General features: G+C 38.6%; 1 protein-coding gene across 2 annotated transcripts in view; it reads right to left on the bottom strand.

Moving 5' to 3' along the window:
- Positions 1-262: 262 nt before the first annotated feature.
- The window catches only part of DTHD1 (death domain containing 1), a 59,861-nt gene continuing 33,167 nt past the window's right edge, over positions 263-26,956 (bottom strand). The window contains exons 8-9 of one of the 2 annotated variants that reach the window (XM_016951439.3): positions 4,953-5,010; positions 263-524 (exon numbers count right to left, since the gene is read on the bottom strand). In XM_016951439.3, the coding sequence (XP_016806928.3) occupies positions 313-524; positions 4,953-5,010 (270 nt within the window). In that variant the 3' untranslated portion in view covers positions 263-312. Of the gene's footprint in view, positions 619-4,952; positions 5,011-26,956 lie in introns of both variants that reach the window. The other variant, XM_003310299.5, reaches the window with a different exon arrangement.

The raw sequence follows: 26,956 nt of genomic DNA, 5'->3' as shown, positions 1-26,956 counted from the left end.
GAACAAGTCAAACTCAATTGCAAATGCTATTAAGTGAGGCCAAACTCAAGACAGTCATGGTTGCAAAACATAATCAGTCAACCAGAGAGGAGTGCTCACACCCAGGAATGCTTTCTATTATCTGATCCGTGCTTCTCCCTTTGTCTCACATCATTAAATAGCACATCATTAAATAGCACATCATTAAATAGACTGACTTCAAATAATATCATTCGGAAACTGCCAGGAAAATGTTGACAGAAACAAAAACCCACCGTGTGCCTTTTCCTAGGGGTAAAGGAAGAGAGATCAGGCTTTTACTCAGGGGCTACATCAAAACCTGCTGTGGTTCAGTGAACACTTTATTTTCCCACTTGAATTTGAGCTCTTCTGCAAGATCACTCCTGCCAATCTTGCGGAGATGTCGAGCCAGGAGGCGAAGTTTGTCGGTGAAAGTTGGAAGCGATTTTTTCCAGAAGCAAAGAAACTCGTGGATCTGTTCTGTGAGATCATCAGGGTTCTTGAGTTTGATGAGCTGAATGGTGCTATGGCGCAGAGGGAGAGTTGAGGAAAGAGACTTAGCATTTTCTTCTGAGAGCTCCTCAGCCAGCCAATGGAGCAAGTTATCCCAAAGGGCTTCTGTCAGGCACAGGAGGAACACTCACGGTTAGGACCCTCTCCTGGGGGATGCATGGGTCTAACCCTCCACACCTGTTTATAGGAAGTCTCCCTGCTCTTTTGTTTGGCCTTGGAGCAGTGCAGAGATATGAGACTACCTGGAGCAACAATCAAAAGCCTCTGAATCCCTGGCATTCTGGGATCATCTCCTGAGGGTACTAGCTATTGCAGAGAGTTTTAAATGCTTATGAAATTTTAATGTATCTGAGACCAAGAGGGCATGTTAAAATGGTTTTTACGCTCTGCTCTACATAATCTAATTGAGCAAAACCAGGGTGGGAGCAAACTTGGCATTTTTAACAAGCTCCCAGAAGATGCTGGTGCTGAGGTCCCCAACCATGCTTTGAGTAGCACTGTTTGTTTGTTTGTTTGTTTGTTTGTTGAGACGGAGTCTCGCTCTGTCTCCAGGCTGGAGTGCAGTGGTGCGAGCTGGGCTCACTGCAACCTTCGCCTCCTGGGTTCAAGCGATTCTAGTCTAGCCTCAGACTTCTGAGTAGCTGGGATTACAGGCACAAGCCACCACACGACGGGTTTTTTTTTTTTTTTTTGTATTTTTAGTAGAGACGGGTTTCATCTGTTGGCCAAGATGGTTTCAATCTTCTGACCTCGTGATCTGCCCACCTCGGCCTCCCAAAGTGCTGGGATTACAGGCGTGAGCCACCACGCCTGGCCGAGTAGCATTGTTTTTGAAGGGTCATTTTAGGTTCAAAACCTATTTCTCCTTATTAGTACTAATCTGATGCATAAATTATACCAGCAGCTAGCCAATCCTCACACACATCCCTAACTATACACACACTCACACACACATGCAAACACACACACGACACGATCTACCACCCAAAAACAATTCTGTGGAAGATCCTTTACACTAACACTTTCCACTAGGCCGTCCTCTGTTGACTCCTGTTCACCTGTTGTTATGGTTGTTACTGATGTGTAACTTAGATCCATAACTCTGAATAAAACCTCTGTCCCCTACTATCTCTCTCCTTTCACATTCCAGCCCTTCCCTGCATTATAGCCACTTTCTCCCACTTTCATGCTCACCCCTGCACCAGTTTCCCTGGTCTGGTGTTAAGCAAGCATTCCATCTGCCTTCCATTAATGAACGATTCCTTCCTCCTACACACTCCTGTAAATTGCACCCTGATTTTACAATACAAAGCCACCTTTCTGCGAAAACAAGGAAAAGGGGCCAGCACTTCCTTGTTCTCCATCATCACTTTCAACCCAGAGTTCTGCTACCTCCATGCAGTGCATTCATTTTGAAGTCCATGTTATCTGGGCAGGCTTTTCTCGTCCCATCCACGTCATCAGCAACACTCTGTAGGCAACTTCATCAGCAGCCCTGCGGATCATCATTCACACCTCTGACCCCAGTTTCTTAATTTTGTCAACTCCAATGACACATCTTGTGACTCCAAACTAGAAACTGACTTTCAAGGCCAATCTTCATGTTTCATGCTCAGCCAGAATTATTCTACCTCCTTGGCTTTAGCCCCTTAATATTACTGCTGACCTCTGCCTCCTAAACATATTCCATGGCCTCTATTCCTTTGCTTCTGCTCAATATGCTCTTTGCTGCCATCACTACTATAGTGATCCCTTGGTGTCCCCCAGTCATTCGGTCACCTCTGCAGGGTCTCATATATCTCTGTACCTGCACTGCTGCAAGTGATCAACTATGCACATCAATGATGGTCTTGTGTCCACCTTAGAATATGTTGTCTTTTTTAGCTTTCATTTTTCTCAGTTTGTCAATCTGAATCTTGTGTTATTCAGATTGCATTCAGTTACCTGGGCTGCCTGAGGTTAGGAAAATATGTTGAATGTGATCAACAAACTGTAAACTATTTTATACCATTTGAGTCCTTAGTCGCTTGAAAATCCATTAAAAATATTTTTTCTAAACTCAATAAAAATTTGTTTGTAACAATGACATAAATCTTTTCTCCTATCTTTAGCCCCAATCTCACTCTCATTCTGTTTCACTCAGCCCATGTCTGCTTCTCCTACTTTACCCAAAGCCATTTGACTTGAGTTCTCCTAACTTTGTTTTCATTTCAAAATTACTTTCTTACAAAATCTCATTCCTCTGTGTTTGCTGGATTGCATCCCTCACACTGCTTTTCATCAAGTATTTTCCCTTCACACCTGCCCCTTAATCTCCTCCTCACCAAGGCTCCTTCCTTGCTTCCTATAAACACTCTCAGGCCTCCTCATCCCTTGCTACTGCTACTGTGTCAAGCTATTGTGGTATTTCTTTCCTTCTCTTTATCACATACTCTTTCAAAATCTAATGTAAACTTGAGGCCTCAAGTTCCTCACTATCAACTCACTACTTAGACCTCTGTGTTAGGCATTCTATGCCCTTCTTCAAACCTCTGTTGAAGCCTTTCTTTCCAATCTTATGAGAGGCCTCCTACTTACTACTCACTGCACTGATTCCTGGCCTGTGTCTTCTCTTACTTCCTTGGAGCATTTTACTCCTCTCCTTGGAGCCCCTGGCCTCCCCTGCTTCTCCTCTTTCCTCTCTTGCCCTTTGCCAGCTGTCTTCCTTCCAATATTCTTTTCCCCCTGCTAACTCTCTTCCTCCTAATACTGCTGTATTACTGCATCCCATCTCAGGCCTCTTCTATTTCTGTCCTCGCCCCTCAATGAATGCATCAACTCTTACTGACGTTACCATCACCACTAACTATGGGAAATATCCTAGATCTACCCAATCTTTATCTTTTGGCATTATTTTCCTAAATCCTGGTGTAGCACTCACAATATTCATCTCCTAATTATCTCTATCAGTGTATTCTACAGCAAATACAAATGTCATATTTCTAAAATCAGAATAATCAATGATGGTCTTTCCTTCTCACTACTTGATCTTCCTTTACTCTATTCACTTTCTTAGTTAATGCAGCCACTCAGCTGAGCAAGCTGAGACATGTGATGTTCTTCACATTTTTCAAAGCCTATTTCTTATCCCCTGCACCCAAGTCCTAATGTTCCTAACTCCGAGCATCTCAAATATTTGCTTTACTTTCCTGCCTTGCTGACTCAATCTTAACCATGTCCTACCTAGCTTCTTCCTTGCCTATTGCAGGAACCAGGGTTCTAACTTGTATCCCTGCTGTCAGTTTTGGTTCACCTGAAAGTCTAATTTGATTTTGCCAGTCCCCTGTTAACAAATTTCTTGTAGGGTCTTCCTATTGTCTAAACGTCTTTATTTGGCATTTAAAACTTTTCATAGTTTTCTCCCACTCAAAATGTCTAACCTCATCTACTGTCACCCTTCCTACAGCAGTTCTGATGGCATTGGTCATGTGGGAGGATTCATGTGAGGACAAATGTCTCCCAACCTGTGTAATAAACTAGAACTTCCTAGTACCCATAAGAAGGATCCTTCTACCTTTGTATTCTCCAGTGACTGTTAATGATGGCAGTGATTATGCTTTTATCTGGACATCAAATTCTTCAAAGGTTAACAGCATTATTAAACTTGCAAAGCTTTTATCTATTGCTGTTGTTGTTTTCTATATCATCTGCTCTCTTTTTAAACAGTTTATTTATCCCTGAAAGGGTTTATAATATGGTGTTTATTCTATCCTATTCCTAATGGAGCTTATAAGACCTGAACATTTTCTGTACCAATCTGTAAGGGCAACCTCATATCATTCATAATGGACCTGATGCACTAGTAAGAATATCCTCGTTGATGTCTTTTGAAGACCAATAAGTTATCACATTAGTAGCTACTGATATCACAAAATAAAATGTTTCAAGAGCTAAAATAGAATAAAAGTTTCCAATTCTACCCTGAAATCTGTAGCATTATTATGTACTTGAATTATGCATAATGATAACCAAATATTAAATGTTTCTTATGGTTTCATATCAATATATACCTCAAATTCAAATAGATTGACTTCAAACGTTGATTTGAATTGAACGTACTTTAAGATTTACAACTTAAGAGTCAACATTTCGGCTCAAAGTATAGTCATCTATTAGTAAACTAAGCAATTGCTAGCCATACAAATAAAATAAAACTCAGTAACATTTATATTTCTTGTTGATTTCAACTCAGCTTTAATTATATGCAGATTTAAGAATGCTAGTTTGGTTTATTGGTATATGACCTCCCAGGAAATAAGTATTTATTAGGCCAATAAAGTTAATGATTGTTTGATTGGAAAGTCACTTTCTCCATTCCTTTTTATGAAATGATTCACATATATATAACATATAAGGGGGTGGGGAAGCACTATAATGATGACAAAGCAAATATTCCTCACCTACAGGATCCTTAGAAACTCTTTTGGTACTCTGTGGATGGTTGATTAATTTCTTATGCTATTGGGGGAAAGGAACACAAAATAAACAGAAGTAATTTAATTTGTGAATAAGCTACAATGAAAATTCATCTGAACATCATCTCTATTTCGAAGAAGTACTGAATTGCATACCTTGCAAAATTAAATACTGTATTTGTGCATGCATGCTCAGCAATTGTTTTCCTAAGATAAAGCCAAGTATACTAACCCAAATATTTCAGCACATTTAAATTTAAGAATACACATTTAAATATTATTATAGCACTCAGATTAACTCTAAATGAACATTTTTCCAACTAAAATTTAAAACTGTTAAACCAACTAGCGTAGAGCAAGCTACCAGCATGCTGTAAAGATGGTATTTTGTATTTTGTAAAATCCCTTGTGGGGCAGGCACTTTGCCTCAACACAGCACAGAACCTGGCACCTAACAGGTTAAAAACAATCAAATCAGAGTGCAGATATTATTCGAAAATCAACCTTTTATCAAGAAGTAAATATATTTATTTCACTAGCTTTCTACACAGTCTGCAGAACAGTTTTTTCTCAGGTAATATGAGATAATGGAGACAGCATAAGAGATAAAATAAAATTATCTGGGTTCAGATCCCTAGCCAGTGGTTGAGTAGCATTGCACTTTGGAGAATTTATTTAAATGCTCAGCCTCAGCCCTGAAATGTCTTTATGGATGCCTACATCACAAAGCCTTGCACACAAATGTTCATAGCATCTTTATTTGAATTAGCCAAAAACTGGAAACAACTAAAATGTTCTTTAGTGGAAGAATAGTTGAACAAACTGTAGAATATCCACACTACAGGAACTAAAGTAATAAAACAAAACAAAACATTGATACATGGGACAATTTGCAAGGGCCTCAGGGCATGATGCTAACAGAAATATTCTAGTCCCAAAAGGTTATGTATTCTGATTATATCACATTCTTGAAATTACAAGATTATAAAGATGTAGAACAGATTAGTGATTGCCAAGGGTTACTGATGAAGGGGAAAGGGGTGAGGGAGCACAAAAGGGATCTTTGTGGTAATAGAATAGCTCTATATCTTGAATGTGGTAGTTGCATAAATCTACACCCGATAGAATGCCAGAGAACTATACATACACATTGTATCAATGTCAACTTCCTGGTTTTGATATCTTGCCATAGTTATCTAAAAAGCAACCACTAAGGAAATCTGGTTAAAGAATACATTGAACTTCTCTGTACTATATTTTGCAACTTCTTGTGAATCTATAATTACTGTATGTCAAAACGTTTTTTAAAGCTTATTTCACAGCAGTGATACAAGGATGATGTAAGTGTTACATGTTAATGAGTAGCATACTGCTTCCCACTGAGCACTCTAATACAAGTTAGTTGAATCTGAATATCATATTTTATAGGCATCCTTGTCACAAATATTACATAAACATGGAAGCATATAAAACTTCCATTAAGAAGTTTTAATGGGAAAAAATTAAGAAACATAGCATGAGTTGAAGTATGCTATTATACTGTAGCACTGCAAAATAAATGCATATAATTTCCAAGGCATCAACTATGTGTTTGAACCCCTGAAAATATTGAGAAAGAAATACTAATTTAAATAATGCAGCAGATTGTATCATTCCCATCAAAGGGCACATGGCCTTGGACAAGAGATACATATTGAGACTTTTCTTTATATCAGTAGTATTTCCCCTCCATAACTCTTTGTTCACAGATGTCTCATCGCATTTTGATGCACACAGAAATGGTTCCAGTGTTTAAATTTTTTTTCATGCACATGAAATTGCAATTCAAGTACTTCACCTGATGCACAACCATAGAAGCAGTGAATTGGGGTAGCTCAGGCTCTTTTTAGACTTCCAGGCACTGTGTTGGTCTCCCATGTGGCCCCTTCATAAAGGATTTTCTACGTTGCCTTCTTTTCCCTTCACTTTCATTTTCCTCCTCTCCATGCCCCCAAGCCTTTTTTGCATGATTTTGGTCTGTGCCCTCTTTTCGCTTTGCACACTACCTTTTGAACCTCCCTGGTGCTCAGGGTCAGCTACAAGCAGAACAGTCAGCCAACATTTGGCCTCGTGCAGTCTCCCCTCCCACAGGTTCCTAGCATCCCTGTGTGGCTCACTGGATGCCTTCCTTAGCAGAAACAGCTCTCATTTCCCCCCACTTTCCTCTCTTGCCTCCTTGCAATCAAAAGATGCTTTCAAAGGCCCTTCTCTGGTTCTTATTTAGTTTTTATTTGGAGGTTCTATTCCACAGTTTTCCAAGTCTAACTCTGTAACTCAGTATCCCACCCTCAAAATGCATTGTAAAACTTTTATTTTTCTTTTCTTGCTTTTAGCCTTGAAATATACTTTGAAACTGTTTGTTTCTCCCTTTGCCACCAGGCACTTCTGTGAACCATGCTTGCTTATCTAATTACATACTTGCTTAGAAATTCCAGGGGCCAATCTTGAAACAAACCAGGCAGAGAGACCAAGCTGTGAAATCCTCCCTATTAGGGGGAGTTACAAACAGCCCACCACTACCAGGCTGAAGTCAGGATTACACATACTGGACCTCCAGATGGGTGATTACTCAAGACAGCCATTACAACAAGACACTCAGACCTGCACTCTCCTGCATGACTCCTGTGTGCTTTCCACACCTTTTCCTTCTTAAACTCCTTCACTCTGCCCAAAATGTTGAAATGGTCATTTGAAGGCATTAGCTTGGCCATTCCCCCAAGTGCTAGCATTTGGTTAGCAAAACTGCTTTCCCTTCAAAACAACAACAACAACAAAAGGTGCCATTCGATTACATTTTCTTAGGTTCTATTTGTGAAAGTAATATTTCTTATTCCTCTCAAGTACTCTGTTTTATGTTAATGTTGCATATTTTAATTTGCCACCTATGATATCTTAAATGCCACTTGCAACATGTCACTGCTCTGGAGAAATGCTGGACAAATTTAAACGTGACTCTCCAGCCCTCTATAAACTGTTTCTTTGCTGCACAATCCACATTTAAATGGGCATAGTGGGGCTTATGTGGCAGTTTTCCCTGAATTATAAGCCTCTTGAGGGCATCAGTATAAAAATATAAGCAATTCAGATATGTACAGATGTGTCATATTTATGCTGTTAAGCACAATGCAAGCCTTATCTATTTAGAAGTCATTTAAAAAATTGAAACCAAACACAGGCACCTACACCAGAAAGAGGTACGAGTGTCTTGAGTTTTATAGCCACTGTCATTAGGATTCCTTTGATTACTGACTACTCTTTCCATGCTCCCTAATTATAGCCCTGTATTGAATTCTTAAAGCGAACTAAACCATTTTTTACTTGAACTCATATGTGTGAAAGTTTGATTTTTGTGTGCAACTCAACAAACTGGACTTGGTTACATCTACTCAATTACCCAGTGTTATTTCCCAAGAAACCTCCAAAAGTTTTTAACCCTCTTTGGGGCTTTTCAGTGCTCCAAGATCCAGCCATTATCAGTCTTCCCTTTACTCAATAGACTTAACGTTTTTGAGGGCCAGGAAAGTATATCTCATTCCTGTACATGTTAGACATCATAGTAGGTAAGGTGTTGTACACAAAAAGTGGTAAAAAATATTTTATTGGTTGGGTGCAATAGCTCATGCTTATAATCCCAGCACCTTAGGAGGCTGAGGCAGGAGGATAGCTTTAGCTTAGGAGTTTGAGATCAGCCTGGGCAACACAGCAAGACCTCATCTCTACAAAAAAAAATACAAAAAAATAGCCAGGTGTAGTGGCTTACTCCTGTGGTCTCAGCTACTTGGGAGGCCGAGGGAGGAGGATCACCTGAGCCTGGGAGGCAGAGGTTGCATTTAGCTGAAATCATGCCACTGCACTCCAGCCTTCATGACAGAATGAGAGCACCCCCCCTCAAAAAACTTAACAAAAATTTGTATTCACATGATGATATCGTCTCTCGATTTAAATGATACGCCCCTTCAAATCCTGCCATATTTTCAAGGAACTGGTCAAATTCTACCTCTTTTATAAATTAGTTTCTTATTTGGGAATTTATGCACTATACTATCACACAATTTATCTAACAACTTAATATTATATTGTTGTTAATGCCATTCATATATGTTGTTTTCCCTCCCCAATTAGACATTCAGTGATTTATTGTGCCCTCTTCTGCATCTTCTTTTATATCAGTACTTACATTTGCCACATGTTAAGCACATCATACCTTTAATAAATACTTAGTAGCCAGAATGGCCCTCCATGGACAATCACAAGGATTGTTATCATCATACATTTAAGGTCAGCAGTTTTAGCTGTTCACACAATCTGCACAGCAAGGTTTTTATGTATCCATGAAGATTACTTCCACCATTTCCTGCAGAACACATTTCAGATCTCCGCTGCTTTTTGAAAAACACATGCCTTACGCCCTGTCTACCACTCTCTCACGAGGCATTTAGTTTTCTATTGGCTGAGAAAATTAAGCAGTGGGCTGAGCATGGTGGCTCATGCCTATAATCCCAGCACTTTGGGAGGCCGAGGCGGGTGGATCACCTGAGGTCAGGAGTTTGACATCAGCCTGGCCAAGATGGTGAAACCCTGTCTCTACTAAAAATGCAAAGATTAGCCAGTGTGGTGGTGCACACCTGTAGTCCCAGCTACTCAGGAGTCTGAAGGCAAGAGAATCGCTTGATCCCGGGAGGCCAAGGTTACAGTGAGCTGAGATCGTGCCACTGCACTCCAGCCTGGGTGACAGAGTGAGACTCTGAAAGAAAAAAAAAAAAACCGAAAAAATAAAAGTAGGCAGTGGTTCTCAAACCTGAGTGTTCCTGACAATGAACCTTGAGAAAGGGGCAAAAAAGGGAAGCTCACACTTGGATTCAACTGGTCTCAGATAAGGCCACATTTGGAATAAGCAACTGGGTGATTCTGATGCTGAGGCTGAGTACACATAGAAAAAGCCAATCAAGTATCAAACCCTACATGAATTATCAACTAGCACCCCTATAAATATATCCCAATGAGTACATGGAAGAATGAAAGAAATATCTTTATCCAAAAAAGTGATGAAGATTTTTAATGTCACATCAGGACAAAAGTAAACTTCAGATTGCTTCACCTTACCTAAAGCTATAGGGATGTAGTAATAAAAATATTGATTTCTATTAAGTAATTTCATAAATTACCTCACAGGAATCACGCAGATGACCTAGCTCTGGGGCCCCTCATCTCATGCAGAAATTTCAGTTTCTGGCAAAGTTTTCTCAAGTATTTCTGGCAGTTCCATGGGCTTTACTCTCTTGGTATCCACACTGTTCCACTAGGTGTCCCCCAGTGCTCAGCTGGACCATGCAGCCCTCCACACTCCTTCTGTGGACACGGCAGCTTCTCCCCATGCATCTATCACCACGTAGCATGCCATGATGGTTTCTACCTGTCCTTCAGTTTTCCTCTCATGGTGCCGTATAGGTCCAGCTGACATCTGTGGTTTCCACAGGTTCGCACAGCTGCTGCCCTACTGCTGCTCTGCTGGGTCCCACCAGCAGTGATCCCGCTGCACCTGCTTTATATGGAGCTCTTGGTCTCTCCTGCTTCCCTTCCAAGCGAAACAATTGTCTGTTAGTGGTCACCCTAAGCTCTCCCGGTGTGTGAGCTGTGTGGTAAAACATGATAGGATAAAGGAAGTGGCTTCCTACCCCTCATGTCACGTGACATTAAAGTAATATTGACTGTGCCCTGATATGCCACAGAACTAAATAAAATAGGCCTTCTTTTTTTTTAATTAAAACTTTTTTCCTTCAGACAGAATCATGCATCTAAGGAGTGGAACTGGAAGATAGATTTTACCAATAGCTTCAGTGCTCAACTCTAAACACTTGCTGGCCCCAATGACTAGAGCTCTCAGTGTATGATATGATATATATTTGTATATTTCACATATATGTAACATATACTATATATAATTATGGTATATAATAATGTATAATATGTATATTACATATGATATACTTAACATGCAATATTTAATACATTCATATGTATTTAATGAATTTTTATGCTAAATTTATAAAGTATGTGCATGCATTTTTAGGTAAAACCGACCTAACTCCCCTGCATACAGAATTCTGTCAAGTCATATTGTATATACGCAGTTATTTCTGAAACTGAGGTTCATTTCTTACCCCAGGAACACCTCAGCTTTTATGCAAATAACTTTCTAGACTGGTTCCTTCTCTGCACACTTATGAGGCATATCTGGAACTCTCAGAATTGAGCCTGAGCTCAAATCTGAGTTATATAAAATTTGCTTTCTCCTTGGTTACCTCATCTGCCTTTCATTAAAAAAAAAGAAAATTAAAAAAATTGTGTGGAAGATGGGGAGCTCTTATTGTTGTCCTCTGTGATAGATGCAATATCAAGGATCAAGTGTGATCAGGTCTCCTGGTTGAGAGCTAACCACACTAGTATCTGACAGTGCTTGGGACTGGAAAGAAGCTCAGTGCTTCAGCCTGGTCGGGACTCACCCTCATTGTAATGTGCTTTCAGGGAGCTTTGGGGTGGTACTGGCACTGACTAAGCTGATGTCACTGTAGAAACATGTGCATGAAAACAAGTATGAAAGACAATGCAGTGGAAAGACAATTGCCATTGTGAACCAGCTTTAGGGCTGATTTGTTTGGTGATATCCCATCATCATAGTGCCTTCCCAGCCACAAAGAATGAACACAGGTCATCATAGGGAGCACAGCAAACATAATGGGGCTCCTCACAATACCCAGTAAAACCTAAGGTGAAAGTTAGAAAGGGGAAAGTCTGGAAAATTGTAAATCCTTCTCTCCATTTTACACATATTTGGAAGGGCAAAACAGTAAAACAAAATGCTACCTTTGAATACTAGAGCAATATTATTATTTTATTTTATTTTATTTTATTTTTTGAGACAGTGTCTTACGTTTGTAGCCAAGGCTGGAGTGCAATGACGTGATCTCGGCTCACTGCAACCTCTGCCTCCCGGGTTCAAGTGATTCTCCTGCCTCAGCCTTGAACTCCTGACCTCAGGTGATCAGCCCATCTTGGCCTCCCAAAGTGCTTAGGTTACAGGCACGAGCTACTGCGCCCGGCCAGAATGCTGTATTTTTAATTGTTCCTTGTGCGGTCAATAATTTCAAGGGCAACCGAAACAATACTATAGCCATTTGTCATAAGAAGTTGTAGAGTTTGTCCTCTGTAATTTCTACTGTTTCCCAGTTCTTGGGGACTCTAGTGCAGAGCAAATTTTTGTGTAAAGTAACACGGTAAGAACTTTCTGATACTTTTAGCACCATTTAGCATGGATGCCACATAGCCTTGTAGCTAAGCATCAATTTTATACAGTCAATGAAAGAAAATGACACGCTGTTTTTATTAATTTGATTATTTACCCTAGAGCACTTATGCATGAAGACATTCTAATAGGTTATTATTGTGATATCTGTGGCAATTAGCTCTTTCATCCAGCTGCCCTAACCTCACACTCCTCCCATTCCCACGTATTACTGTAGGATTTTCTGGAAATAAGTCTTTTCTTACTAAAAGACATACAAGTAAAAGTGATAGGATTAACAATAGACTAAGAAAGTATATATAATTAGTATTTTTCTGTGTATCTTTAGCATGGATTTTTACCAGAGTCATTTAGGGTATTATAAGTCCTGACTTTTCCTGCTTACTGTACTTGGTATTTATTTCGCATATAGACCACTTCAACTAAGTAAGTGTCGCCATAAGCAAATGGCAATGCTTACTTAGTTTGTAATGTAAAATCATAACTTGTTTATAATGTAAAATCATTAAGAATTGTATGAGTCATACATTATGAAATTCAGCATACCCTTTACTATTATGCAATAATAGTTAAGCAAAACTTGAGCTCATTTATTGCATAATAGTAAAGGGTTATTTACTTTATTATAATCTTATCACTTTTACCTGTGTGTATTTTAGTAACAAAATAAAAGATTTATTTATCAGAAAAATCCTACACAGACATCACAACAATCACCTATTAGAATGTCTTCATGTATAAGTGCTCTAGGGTAAATAATAATAATAGTAAAGGTTATGCTGAATTTTATGATGTATGACCTCAAGTTTTGCTTAACGTGAGCTCATTTATTGCATAACAGTAAAGGGTATGCTGAATTTTACAATGTATGACTCATACAATTCTTAATGATTTTACATTATAAACAAGCTAGACATTATATTGATCAAGAAAGTAATCTGGTACAAAAATTAATGCTACTATAAAAGCTTTGTGCTGTAGTTTTGTGTTCAACATAATCACAAATCAAATAAAAGCTTATGTAAGTATTGAGTGAGGATGTACTTGTAACGATATCATTGCAAACCCATAACAATGGTTTGGGGTGTTATTATCCCCATTTCACAGACATAACTTCTCCAAGGTAATATGGCTAGGATATGGCAAAACTAGTCATGAAACTGAGGTCTGTCTGAAGCTCTAACAATAAATAATACTTCCTCCAGATAATAATACCAGCTACTATAATTGCCATGTACCAGGAATTACTCTAAAAACTTGAAGTATGTTATAGAACCTTGAAGTATAATATGGTATATAGTCCAGCATAAACATACACACCCATCCTTGTGAGGTTATTATGCCTATTATACAAACAAGGAAACAAATTTAGAAAGATAAAATTATTTGACTAAAACATACATGCTAAATGACAAATACGACATTTAAACTGACATCAGTAAGAATCCAGATCCTGTTTAAGTTAACATTTGTATGTAACATGAAGGTTGTAATGTGGAACTTTCCACTCAGTCACTTCAGTACCTCTGGCACTACGCTTACTATTTACATATATCAATTTTACTGACTTGACGGTAGTATTAGATGGAGGTAAAGAGCTCAACTCCTAACATATTCATTAAACTCGTACCCTTAAGCAAAGTAATCTCTTGTGCCTCAGTATCCTCCTTTTAAAAGTAAGCATATACAATGTCATTAGAAAGATGCATTGAGTTATATCATGTATCTGAAATTAGGGTATCATATGTAATAAGTGCTCAAAATAGTACCAGTTATTACTTAATATAGTTTTAAAACATATTTGTTGCCTACATAAATACGTTTTAAAAGAAACACTTCTATTTAAACCGTAAGTGGGAAAACAATTTCATCTATATAAATACTAGAAAACCTTAAAAATACAATTAAAACATAACAATATTATTAAATTTGGTTGCCAGCCAAGATCTCTGAACCCAAGAGCTATTCTCTGTCAAAAAGAAAGCTTTGCAATTGTTAAGGAGATGTGAAAACATGTTAACAACAACCTGAGTTCTACTCAGATTAGAGAAAAGTTTAAAAAGAGAACATTGTTTCACTGTTTCGATTCCTTTTTATTTAAAACTGGTGTGTATATTGTACTAAAACAGCACCTGCAATTCCAAAATTTGGGAAACAGCAGTATAAGCAAGCAACCCTTTTATTTGCTGTGAGTCATATCATTCGGTATAAACTTATATGAGAAGTATTTTTGTCTTTCAAAACTGCACAGATAACATTTTAGGGGGTATGAATGATAAGTCATAAACAAAATGCAAGGAGCATGAACCCATAACTTAAGCTGGAAAAAACTGGAGCTGTCCTGCTCAAGGAACGGCTGTCATCTCTGCTCTGACAATGAACTAAGAGCTGATGTCACCATATGGATAGAACAGAAAAACACTAAACTGTTCAGAAGTGGCAAAGCATTCAAAATCAAGATGGCTGAGGAAGCCAGCTTCTGACTCAGGAGCTGAAAATTTTAGGTGAAGAGAAAAACCACTATCCAAGGCTACAGAAGTTCTATTCCGAAGTTTAGTTTCGGCAAAGGGTACGACCCTCCCTCCTAACTGGCTCTTTGAAAGATCTAGATTTGCCAAACACTCTAAAGGTACAAAGGAAATGACAGGCGGTATGACATAGTGGTAAAAGTGGTGGACGTAAGGAAAACAAGGATCTGGCTTGCCCAAGGAATAGAAGGAAGCTGGTAAAGCATAAAAGAAAAACAACCTTGTAGTCTGGGTCCTCATGTGGGCTCTACTCCTGTGAAGTCCTACAAGCTGAGCCAATAAACTAAACTTTCTTACTGAAGTCTCTAACTGACTGAGATAATGTCTACAAATGACAGGGCCTACATCAGTAATTCAACAAATGAACCCACATGTGATGTGTAGGCCCTGATTGGACATTGTTTTTGAACAAATCAACTGCAAAAAGAAAAAAAAATATTGAGTCAGTAGGAAAATAGGGAATAGGGGCTGGGCAGTAGCTGATATAGTGTAGTAATTACTAATTTTATTGGGTGTAGCAATAGTAATGTGGTCATGTGTCTTTTTTTAAAGTTTTTACCTCTTAGAGAAGCATTGTGAAGTCTTTACACATAAAATGATATTGCACCTGTGATTTGCTTTAAAATACTCCAACAAAACAAACCCACAAACCAGGGTACTAGACAAAATAAGTATGGCAGAAAGTGATGGGAGGTGTGTCCATGTAGGTTCATTGTATATTTTCTCTGTTTTTGTGTGTATTTAAGTATTTGCGTGTGCTTACGTGCATGCCCACAGGCATGCACACGTGGACACACACACACGGTTTTTTTTCTAAATAAGTACATTAAAAGATCGCAGTACCAGCATCCACCAATAATCTGCTGTTGTCTTCGTGAACTTTCTTATAATTACACAGTGTAGAACTTCCTGAAAACCTAGGCAGAAATGTTTGGCCCTCAAAATAAAAGGAAGTACCTCCACATAGAGAGGTCTGGAAATCAGCACAAATCCACAGAGAAGTAAGATTGCTGTGGAACAAAATAAGAACAGAGTTTAGAGCAAGAAGTGCTGACCAATAGTGGTCTCACTTGGAGGTAAATACAGAAATTCGATTTGGAAACAAAAACAGGCTACTACCAATCATGGAAGCAGTGTAGTTCTGTAGCTTTGTTTAGCTCAGATCTTTGCTTCAAACCCATGCACATTTTTTTATGCAGCCAGCTTTATATTTTGCTTCTTCATTATTTTTTCAGTTGCTTGCTTCTTAGAAAATCACTCTTTCATAACATCAATCTCTTTATGGTTATTTCAAGGGGAGGGGGGATTGATAAATTTCTCAGTCCTTGATTGGACAAAAGAAGGCAGCTTTAGGCCCCTGGTAACCAGACGGATGAATTCAAATAACTCCAAAGAATCTAAGGAGTGGAGACAGATAGAAGGAAGGGGCATCCAGGAATGTGTACAGATATAAAGTGGGCAAAGATCTAGATATTTCAGAAAATATAAATGGAATATATATGGAAGCAGTGAAGAAAAATTATCAAAAGCAGTCTGGAATAGATAAATCTGATTTCTAAATGCATGTCTCTATCTTCATTTTTTACCTACTAAATGGGCAAAGTAGGTGCACCACATGAGGTTGCCATGAGGATTAAATGATGTAATGCACATAAAGCACTTCAAACATGCAAGCGCTCCATAAATCTAAATAATTGTTAAAATGCATAAGAATTTGCTCAGTATTCCAAGTAATTTTGTCAAGAGCAGATGTCCTTGACCCATAAATGCAGCTACGTGGAAGACGCTATTACTTCTTAAAGCAGCTCAACAAATCAAAGAAAAATATACAGCATTGCCAGAACTTGCATTAATATTAACCTCCTCTCTTTATTGTTCCACTTTTAGATTATAATACCCACAGGTTTTGTCACTCCACTTTAATCCTGTCCCTATTTATTCCTGTGCCTATTTAACTCTTAGCATAATTCTTTCTAGGTTATTATAGCAGATTTAAAAAATCCTGGGCCAGGTGCGGTGGCTCACACCTGTAATCCCCGCATTTTGGGAGGCCAAGGCAGGTGGATCACCTGAGGTCAGGAGTTCGAGACCAGTCTGACCAATATGGTGAAACCCTGTCTCTACTAAAAATACAAAAATTAGCCAGGCGAGGTGGCAGGCACCTGTAATCCTAGCTACTTGGGAGGCTGAGACAGGAGAATCGCTTGAACCCAGTAGGCAGAGGTTGCAGTGAGATGAGATCATGCCACTGCACTCTGGTCTGAGTGACAGAGCGAGACTCTGTCTGAAGAAAGAAAAAAAAAAAAAGAAAAACAAATCCTGATATTTTGTTTTGGTTTGGCTTTTTGGATCATAGCTAGAAATAGTTTTTCCAATAGAAAGAGTAATCTGAATGTTTCTGGGAAAGGCCTGGACAGCCACACACAAAATGTCACCCTCCCAGGTCTTGCCACAGTGTGTGAAATCCTATTAGTCATTCCTTTAAAGTCATGAAAGGCTTCTGCTAAATGCAACTGCTAGATGGGAAGAAAACAGGTAAGGCTTCTGTCAGCCATTAAAACTCCACCTTCAATTGCTTTTTCAATTTCCCCAGCATGCTTTCATTTATTCATTAAAGAGTTCAGCAAAACATTACTGAATGCATCCTGGGGGAAGGGATTACAAAATTGAATGAGCAGTGCTCTCAACCCTGAGGAACTCAGTCTCAAAAGCAGACAGTAGAGTATAATGTTAGGAGTGTTGCCATTGAAATCAGACAAACTTGGTTTCAAACAGTAGTTTTGCCATTTCCCCTTGGGGAAAACCTCTATATGCTTCAGTTTCTTAAATGAAGAAACTTTTATTTAAGGTTTTTTTTTTTCAATAAATAAGTTAATGTGTAAATGCTTTGTCAAGTTACTAGCAGGGAATAATTTAGTAGGTATTCATCATTATTATCATTACCATGATTTTTATATAAATAAAAATTATAATGGACCATATGTTTATATATATAATATATATGTTATATATATATTCAAAGTGCTTTAGTTACAGATACAGTGCAGTGTCTAATACTTCCTGGAAAACTTAAAGACTTCTCCTAAAGAGGGGATAATAGGGTTAATTGTGGAGTCATTGCTGTCACAATGGCAGCCCGTGGGAAGAGTCTTGAAGAGAAGTGAGGCTTTAAGTAGAACTGGAGCAAAATATGTTAGTTGGGGAAATGTAATATAAAAAGGTTATGACGATGAGCTGTGGGAGTTTTTAATGGGCCCTATATGCCATGGTAACTGGCTTGGACTTTTAATCAATAGACATCCAATGAGAAGTTTTGGAAGAGTGATAAATTCATATTTGTTTTTGAGAAAAATCAAGCTGTCAATTGTGAGGAAGGCAGCCTAAAGCAGAACTAGTGATAGGCCTCCAAGGAAAATGTTGCTATCATCTGTGTGTTAAGGCAATATTAGAGGGACTGAAGATGAAATGCAAGTTTAAACAACACTTCCAAAGTAAAATCAACAAACACTGTATTATATCACAGGACAGTAGCTCAAACCAGTGTACTGAGAGCAACCTTGGAAATCCCCTTCACGACTTCCTCTATCTGCCAATATTCTCCTGCCACCCAGTCCCACACACATTCACTCTATCACCAAGACCTGTTGATCTCAAATCCTGAATCTCTCTCTAACTCTGTTCTTTTCTTGCTATCTTTACTGTCATGATCTTACATAGGCTATCACACTGTCTTCTGTGGACTATTTCATTAGCTCTTTATTTTACTATTGCTAAGCTCATCCATTTCTAGTTTATCCTTATAGGCTGTCGTAGTAATGTTGCTAACAAAACTTGATCATATCACTCTCCTAGTTAAAATTTTCCAATGGCTTTAGCTGTTACTCAAAAGATAAAAGATCAACTTAATTATAAACAAACCAGATACCTATTTCTCCATCCTCAATTATGGCCATACCAGTTTCAAGAGTATCAGTAGATGAGAGATTTTGTTGTTTACTCAAAAACTAAGGGTCTCTGGTTTGCATGTGCTCTCTATGTCATGAAATCAATCACAGTTTTTTTGGTGAATTTTGACAGAAAGCTTGCTACCACAACTACAGAGTCATTTAGTTAATCTAAGTAAGGAATTAAAGGCCCTCCATAATCTTTCCCCAGCTTGTTTCCAACATGACATTTCCAAATCTTCCCCTGAAGAAACAGGTGCATTCATCATCCTTTCTCAGAACACGTCTTGTGCTTGACCACTTCAAAGTTTCTACTCATGCCATCTCTCTTGTGTGAAACTCATTGCCCCTTTCTCTCTTCCTCTCCAGACCCTAAACATTCTCTGCAATCATTTTGCTCCCTGAAGCACCCGCAAGTCACCTCAGTCCACAGCGTTCACCCCTTTCTCTGAAGTGCCCTAGCATTTAACATCTTACTATTCATTTGCAATTAACAATCAGTTCCTGCCTTTTGCTATTGCTGTATTGTTGTATTCAATTATTATTTATCTCTTGCTTTGTTTTATAACTTTTAAAGTTTTATACTTTATTTCCTAAACTGGACTGTAATCTCCTTGAAAGCTAGAATTTTGGCTTCTACTATTATTATTATCACTTTTAGGCCTTACAGAATATCTTATATATATTAGGGATTTTGTGGTTGCTAAATTAACGTGTTGACTGATATAATACATCTACAGAAGAAAAAATACAAACAAAAACAGTTGAAGTTCATAAACTACAAACTGTTTGAGTTAATGAGCATAACTTTTTACTTATTAAATGTTACAATTTTAAGAGAATAAATGCAAACACATCAATGAAATTTTAATTATCAAATTTATTTAGATAGGCAGGAATATCTGTGCTTCCTTTGTAAAAGAAAAATCAAAAGCCCTATAACGATATAGTGCCCAATTCCTGTTTAGTTATACTGCCCTCTAAACAGAGAAAACCTTATCTTTTAAAGCCAAGGGTTGAAGGAGGAAGGAGGAGGGAGGCATTGAGAGGGGCCAGAGAAGGAGAAAGGGGAGAAGGGACGGGAAAAAGAAGGTGCAGAGGAAGAGATAAGGGGAGGAGAGTGGAGGGGAAAGGAAAAAGAAAAGGGAAAGGGAACAAGAGAAAGGAATGGGGGGAGGAGAAGGGAAATAATCTCTTCTCATTAAAGTGGTTGTCAAAGTACTTTCTAAAAAAGAACACAGGATCCTGTTTCTGACTAAACCAGCTTTGTTCATTTTCCCCTCATGTTCCTCTTAGTGACATGGTCAAAATTGTGGCTTTGAAGGTCATTCTGGTTGCCTGTAGGAAAGTGGAACTGCAGACATGAGGATAACATGTAAGGGAGATGCATGGAGTGCCAGAGTTCTCCCTTCTCCATCCCTCCTTCTCATTGGAAAGAGTGAGAAGATTTTGGAAACTTTTAGAGGTTAAAAAATTAACATAATATTTCTACTTACCAATAACCTAGTGGCTTTCTTCTGTAATTGATAGGGGAAGGGACATGATGCACCAAACATGTTACTGGAATTAACTCTAGTATAGAAAGCATGACACTAAGTTATGGAAAACTTAACAATCACAATGTGGCCACTATTCCCTCAGAAACCACAGCAAGAACAAAGCAAAACAAAACAAAATCCTGATTTTTCTTATAGGAATTTCTTCTAATGTGCTCTTTCAATCTGCTTTTTAAAATACCTAGCAATAACATAATAAGTTCCATTTGATCCTTCAACCCTAATATAATTTTGTAAAATTACTGCAACTGAGAAGTCTGAGTAGAATTAAAATGCTTTTGGATGTAAACATTTTTTAATGGTTCAGAATCATCTCATTTATCTAGTCAAAATTGCTTTGGTATTTCATATTGGTGGAAAAAATAATATAGGAACAACATTATCCCTAGCAGAGCAGTGAGATGGTAATGAAATCCAAAGTGGTGAAAGTGGCGATTCTGACGAACTGATTCCTGCACTGCCATCTGCCTGCTTGCTCCCTTTGACACAGCAAGTTATTTAATGTGGTGAGAAAGAAAGTGTTGAAGCAGTATCATTATTTACTAGAAATCACATGTCAGGAGTTCAGTTTAAAAAAAATAATAATCCAGGAAGTTCAGGCTAAGCAAAACTTGGGTCAACAGATGGCTTACGTAAATGTGTGGGTTAGGTTTTACTGGGAAACTCCAGCCTCGAATAGGTGACAGCAGTCAGATCTGGAGCCCTTCTTTCCTTCAAAGCAAAACCTCTAAGTAGGAGGAAGGAGTCAAAAGCAGTCACAACCCAAGCTAGCACAAATAAGCAAATGGCATACAGTCACCTATCTGGCGTGACTTCAGACGCACGCACACATGCACAAAATATTCTCTCCACTCCCTTCCATCTAAAAAACCTTTGAGAGTTTTTTTGAAACTTGCCTTGTTTCTGCCAAAATACAATTATGTGCAGTGTGAACTGAATTTACTTGAACATTTTGTGAAAGGAGAAAGGCTGAGGCACAACTTCAGAAAGATTTAGTGGTGAATCATTATTCTTTTCAGCCACATATTTTCAAATATATTGTTTGTGGGATCATTTTCAGAAGATTATATGGAATATGAAGTATCACCAGGACGCTTACTATCTTACAAACCTCATCATCTTTCTGTGGCCCTCACATGCGCACTGACCATCACAGCCTTCCTTCAAGTCCTTGACTTGAAATGCGTGCCCGTCTCGGAGTCTTGGAACTTGCTGCGTCTCCCACTTGGATGCTCTCCTGGCCATAGAGGAAGGTTCTGGTCTCCGGTTGCTCCTCAGCTCGGTAGTCCCCTCCACAGTGAGGTCTTCCCTAGCTATCCCACCTACCAACTCACACCACCAATTCTGTCCATCTTCTAATGCTAATTTATTTTCTTCCTTGGCACTTCTCACTGTCCTCCTCACATTTTTGGTCCATAAAATGCAAGTTCTATTTATATATACCCATTCACTCATGTTTATTGAGCATCTAACTTATGCCTGACACCATTCTAGGTACTTGTGATTTGGCAGTGAACAAAAAATGTTCCCCGTCTTCACAGAGCTTACTTTCTAGTTATGGAAGAGAGGGTTTTTCTGCAAGAAATGTACAAATGAAGAAATACATGTAAAAACGGAGAAATGACTTAGAGGGAAAAAAATAGGGCAGATTAAAGAGGATTAGGAATGTCAGGTTGCAGGGGTAAGAGTAGATTGCAATGTTAGAGTCAGGGTAAACCACAGAGAGAAGGTGAAGTTTCAGCAAAGAACTGAAGGAGGTAAGGGTAACAGACATGCAGATATCTGATGGAAGAACATTCCAGCAAGGGGAATCACTAACACAAAGACCTAAAGCAGAAGCAGGTGTGGCATATTCCAAAAACTCAAGAGGGTCACTGTGGTTGAATAAGTGAGGAGGCGAGTAGAGCAGAGAATGCCTTGGAGTCAGTGAGGGCCAAGTTCACACAGAGCCTTTATTCTGATGGAAGCTGGGAGCCACTGAAGGGTTTGGGGCAGAGGCATGAGATGATTTGACTGATGCTTTAAGGCAGTAGTCCCCAACTATTTTGCCACCAGGAACCAGTTTCGTAGAAGCCCATTTTTCCATGTTGGAGGGATGGTTTCAGGATGATTCAGGCAAGTTAAATTTATTGTGCTCTTTATTTCTATTATTATTATATTGTAATATATAATGAAATAATTATATACCATAATGTAGAACCAGCGGGAGCCTTGAGCTTGTTTTCCTGCAACTAGAAGTTCCCATCTGGGGGTGATGGGAGACAGTGACAGATTATCAGGCATTAGATTCTTGTAAGAAGCACACAACCTAGATCCCTGGCAGGTGAATTTCACAATAGGGTTTGCACTCCTACAAGGATCAAATGCCGCCACTGATCTGATAGGAAGCAGAGCTCAGGCAGTAATGCAAGCAATGCAGAGTGGCTGTAAATACAGATGAAGCATTGCTCACTTGCCCAACGTTCACCTCCTGGTTCCTAACAGACCACGAACTGCTACCATTTCATGGCCCAGAGACTGGGGACTCCTGCTTTAAGGGATAACTCTGCCTATGAGTTGAAAACATGCTATAAAGAAGAAAGGGAAAAATGAGACCCTACATACCAGGACACCACTATACGTTGAGCCTTTGGGATACACTGTTTGTTGAATTAATTAATATATGAATGAATGAACTACAGAGGCTGAAGAATAAGAGACGCAGAGATCCTCACAAGTATGAAGTAAAAAGTGATATGTCTTCTCATCTTTATGAATCAGACACAGTATAGTAACATCAAACTTTATAATTATGTGTGTGGTTCTATGCCTATATACATATATGTAAATATTTACTACTTGATCTCTGTGAAGCACTTTTAATTTTGACAAATACCTTCACCTATTTTATGCTACATGTATAAATATCCACATAGTGTCATGTTCATTAATGCCAAGCTACTGCTATATTAGGCTACTTCCATTTCCTGAAAAATAGCACATTCTAATACTGCTTAGTTGAGGTGAATTTTTTAAATTCTGATGAAATAAGTCTCATCTTGCAAAACTAAATGTCATAGTTTCAATTCCCATTTAGTTATACTAGTTTGAAAAGAAAAAAGTTCCCACAGCCACAGATTCTTTTTCAACCTGACAAACTTATTTCTGAAGACTTTGGGCACAAGAAAGGGCTCAGAGAGTGAATCTGGAAAGCCCTATACGAACCCATCTGGAATAAAAAGAAAGCACAGATGGCCTATTGGCAGTAGATTCATCTATGAAAGACAGCAGAAGTTTAAATGTACTATTTTTAAACATGCCAATATAGTTTCAGGATTATCAATTTCAAGGTTGAGTAACTGTAAGGTTTGCAGAGATTATCTTGTTCATCTAGTTAGTCACAAATATTTATCAAGCATGTACTATGTGTCCGCACTGGCAATACAGAGTTGAGCTGGACAGTGTCTGTGCCTGCGCAGTTCGTTGCATGCATTCTCAATGTTGGTAATGTCACCCTTGGGGAGAGAAAATTCGTTCTTGGCTGAGACACAAAAAGCCTTACTCTTTCAGATGTATAAAACACAGATAAATATATGGTACATAAACAGACATACAGTATATCCGTGGTAATAAAATTTCACAAGGAGAGGTGATTAGAAAAAAAATATTTCAGAAAAAAAGACTCCCTGAAAAGCCATTACAGCAACAAGGGAAGGAAACAAGCAAGTGGTTGTCATGAAATATGGTAACTACAGTGATAAGGAAAGTACAAAATGCTGTAGCTCCATATACCAGGAACACTTAACCTGGTACAAAGGAGGATTGAGGGAAGGCTTCCTTGGCAAGGCTGCACTTCAGCACCGATGTGAAAGAGGTTCAGTAAGAATTACTCAGGCACATAGGTAAGGAATGGTGTGTTACAAGCAAAACAGAGAAGAAGCTGACGCAAAAGTACTGGACAATCGTAAACACAGACTTTTACTGAGGAAAATCTATACAAACCCCTAAATTATCTATGTTGGCTAATTTGGCTTGACTAATTTGGCTACTTTTATAAAGTCAGGCAACAGAGAAAACACTAATAAGTGAAAGCTGAATTCCTATCACATTTTTGGACTTCATGTCTGTCCTCTCTGACATAACGGCCTTTCTTTGCATGGTCTGCCATCATCTCAGTAAGGCCCTTACCACCTCTTGCCAGAGAATTCCAACCACCACTGGCTTGTCTCCCTTTCATCCTCTCATGGCAGCAAAGCAACGTGAGGCTCTCTGGAAGCAATGTGCCAGCTGAGCTGCCTGGAGAGCAGCGCTTAGGTACCCCTCTCCACTCCACATCTTCATGCTGATCCACATCGATGCCTTAGCCTGCCAGTTAAGAGTTTGTAGAATCAGGCTCTAAACTACGGAACAGAGAGAATTTGAGTATTCCTTCAAGTCAATAGTTCTTAAACTTTTAGAATCTGGAGACAGCTATAGACCTCCCCTTATTCACCAAGTCATAGATATTTAGGGTGCTTACTATGTGCCAGGCACTGTTCTAATCACAGAAGAAGGAACCTGGATAGAATAGACAGGGTCCTTCATTCATGGAGTTTGCTTTTTAAAGAAGCAAAGGAAAATAGAAAATACATGAACAAATAAATCTAAAAATATCAATGATGAGTGTTAGGAAGTAAATCGAGAAAGGGTAACAAGTTAAAAAAGTGACCTCAGATTAGAAGATAAGGGAATAAGAATAACAAGTGACATCTGAGCTGAGCCCTGAATGATAAAGAAGCAGCTATGGGACTATCTCAGGGAAAATTGCCGCATGCATAAGTAACGGCCGTATGGTGCAAAGTCTTATGGTGGAAATGAAAATGCACAGAAGAGGCCAGGCATAGTGGCTCACGCCTGTAATCCCACCACTTTGGGAGGCCGAGGCAGGCGGATCACGAGGTCAGGAGATTGAGACCATCCTGGCTAACACGGTGAAACCCCGTCTCTACTAAAAATACAAAAAATTAGCTGGGCGTGGTGGCGGGCGCCTGTAGTCCCAGCTACTCGGGAGGCTGAGGCAGGAGAATGGCGTCAACCCGGGAGGCGGAGCTTGCAGTGAGCCGAGATCGCGCCACTGCACTCCAGCCTGGGCGACAGAGCGAGACTCCGTCTCAAAAAAAAAAAAAAAAAAGAAAGAAAGAAAAGAAAAAGAAAATGCACAGAAGCAAAACTGATAGATGTACACCAGATTGGCTGGCTATACTGTCATCAAAGCCTCATTTTCAGTATCAATGGCTTAATAAATTCCTCTACTTATGCATGCTTACCATGGACCGCGGGATCTCCCCCAAAACAGCAAGTAAAGTTAATGTCGCCAGGAGACTGTTCCTCTGTACTGAGGTCTGCTTTCAAGTTCACTGGTTGGTGTCCAGGTCATATCATTTGTTAAATATTTCTAATATTATCTCTGTACTAAAGCATAGTACAGACATCATACAACATCAAAGGTGTACCTGGATGCCCTAAAATCCATCTTGTATCTTTGACTAATAATCCTAGCTTTATGTGCTAACAAAGTGACAGCATAATAGCCATTCAACACACAGGAAGCAGATTTCTTGGGTCTGAATTTTAGCTCTGTCATTTACTTAGCCATGAGAACCTGGGCAAATTGCCTAAAATTTCTGTGCCTCAGTTTCCCATAAAATAAGAACAATTATGTATCATAGGATTTTTGTGAGGGTTTAGTGATACAATGCATGTTAAGTATTTGAAAGGCCTTTGGCATATTAGACATTATTACAATGGTTATTACACAACTTGTGAATTCCTGCTAAGCTATGCTTACCACCCCGGTCAAATGCATTATATTCTCTCCCCCAACTTGCCTTTTTTCTTCATTTCCACTGTCTGAATTTCCACCAACTTACAAAGCTCAGATAAAATTCCACAAACACCACAAAACTTCTACTGGTTACAGATTATAAAAAAGCCATTTCCCTTCTCTGAACAACTATTAGTACCATCTAGTACCAACTATTAGTACCACTGTTTATATCACCTAAATATAACTTCAATCAGTTACTATCTTACAACGTAATTTTGTGTATTGTTTTGTGTACTTATTCACTAGATTATAAATTCATTTACAGAAGCACTATTCCATAGACATATAATTTGAGATACATATGTAATTTAAAATATTCTATTAATAGTAACTATATAAAATGTTTAAAAAATAAAAGAGGAAGTTAATTTTTATATATTTTATATAACCTCATATAACCAAAATATAAATTTACCATGTAGACTATGTAAACAAATTATTAATGAGATAGTTTATGTATTATTTGTACTGAGTCTTTGAAATGCAGTGTGTATCTTAAACTTACTGCCCATCTCAGTTTAGACTAGCCATATTTCAAGTGCTCCGCAGCCACATATGGGCAGTAGTGACCATTCAGAACAACACAGCTTTAGGGCATGTATTATCCTTTACAGCTCTGTATTTATCACAAAGCCTAGCGCAGCACGTCCCCTATTTCAGAAGTTCAATATTAACATTTGCTAAATTACTTTAATGATTTATTTTAAATCAGTACAAAATCTAACCGCATGGAAAACACATTTCTGCTAGTCATAGACAAAAAATATAAACGTG

Source organism: Pan troglodytes, chromosome 3 (genome assembly GCF_028858775.2).
Source record: "Pan troglodytes isolate AG18354 chromosome 3, NHGRI_mPanTro3-v2.0_pri, whole genome shotgun sequence".
In the NCBI taxonomy this organism is placed as follows: Eukaryota; Metazoa; Chordata; class Mammalia; order Primates; family Hominidae; genus Pan; species Pan troglodytes.
The sequence above is the reverse complement of the archived record's forward strand: the minus strand, read 5'-3'. Positions and strand labels throughout refer to the sequence as shown.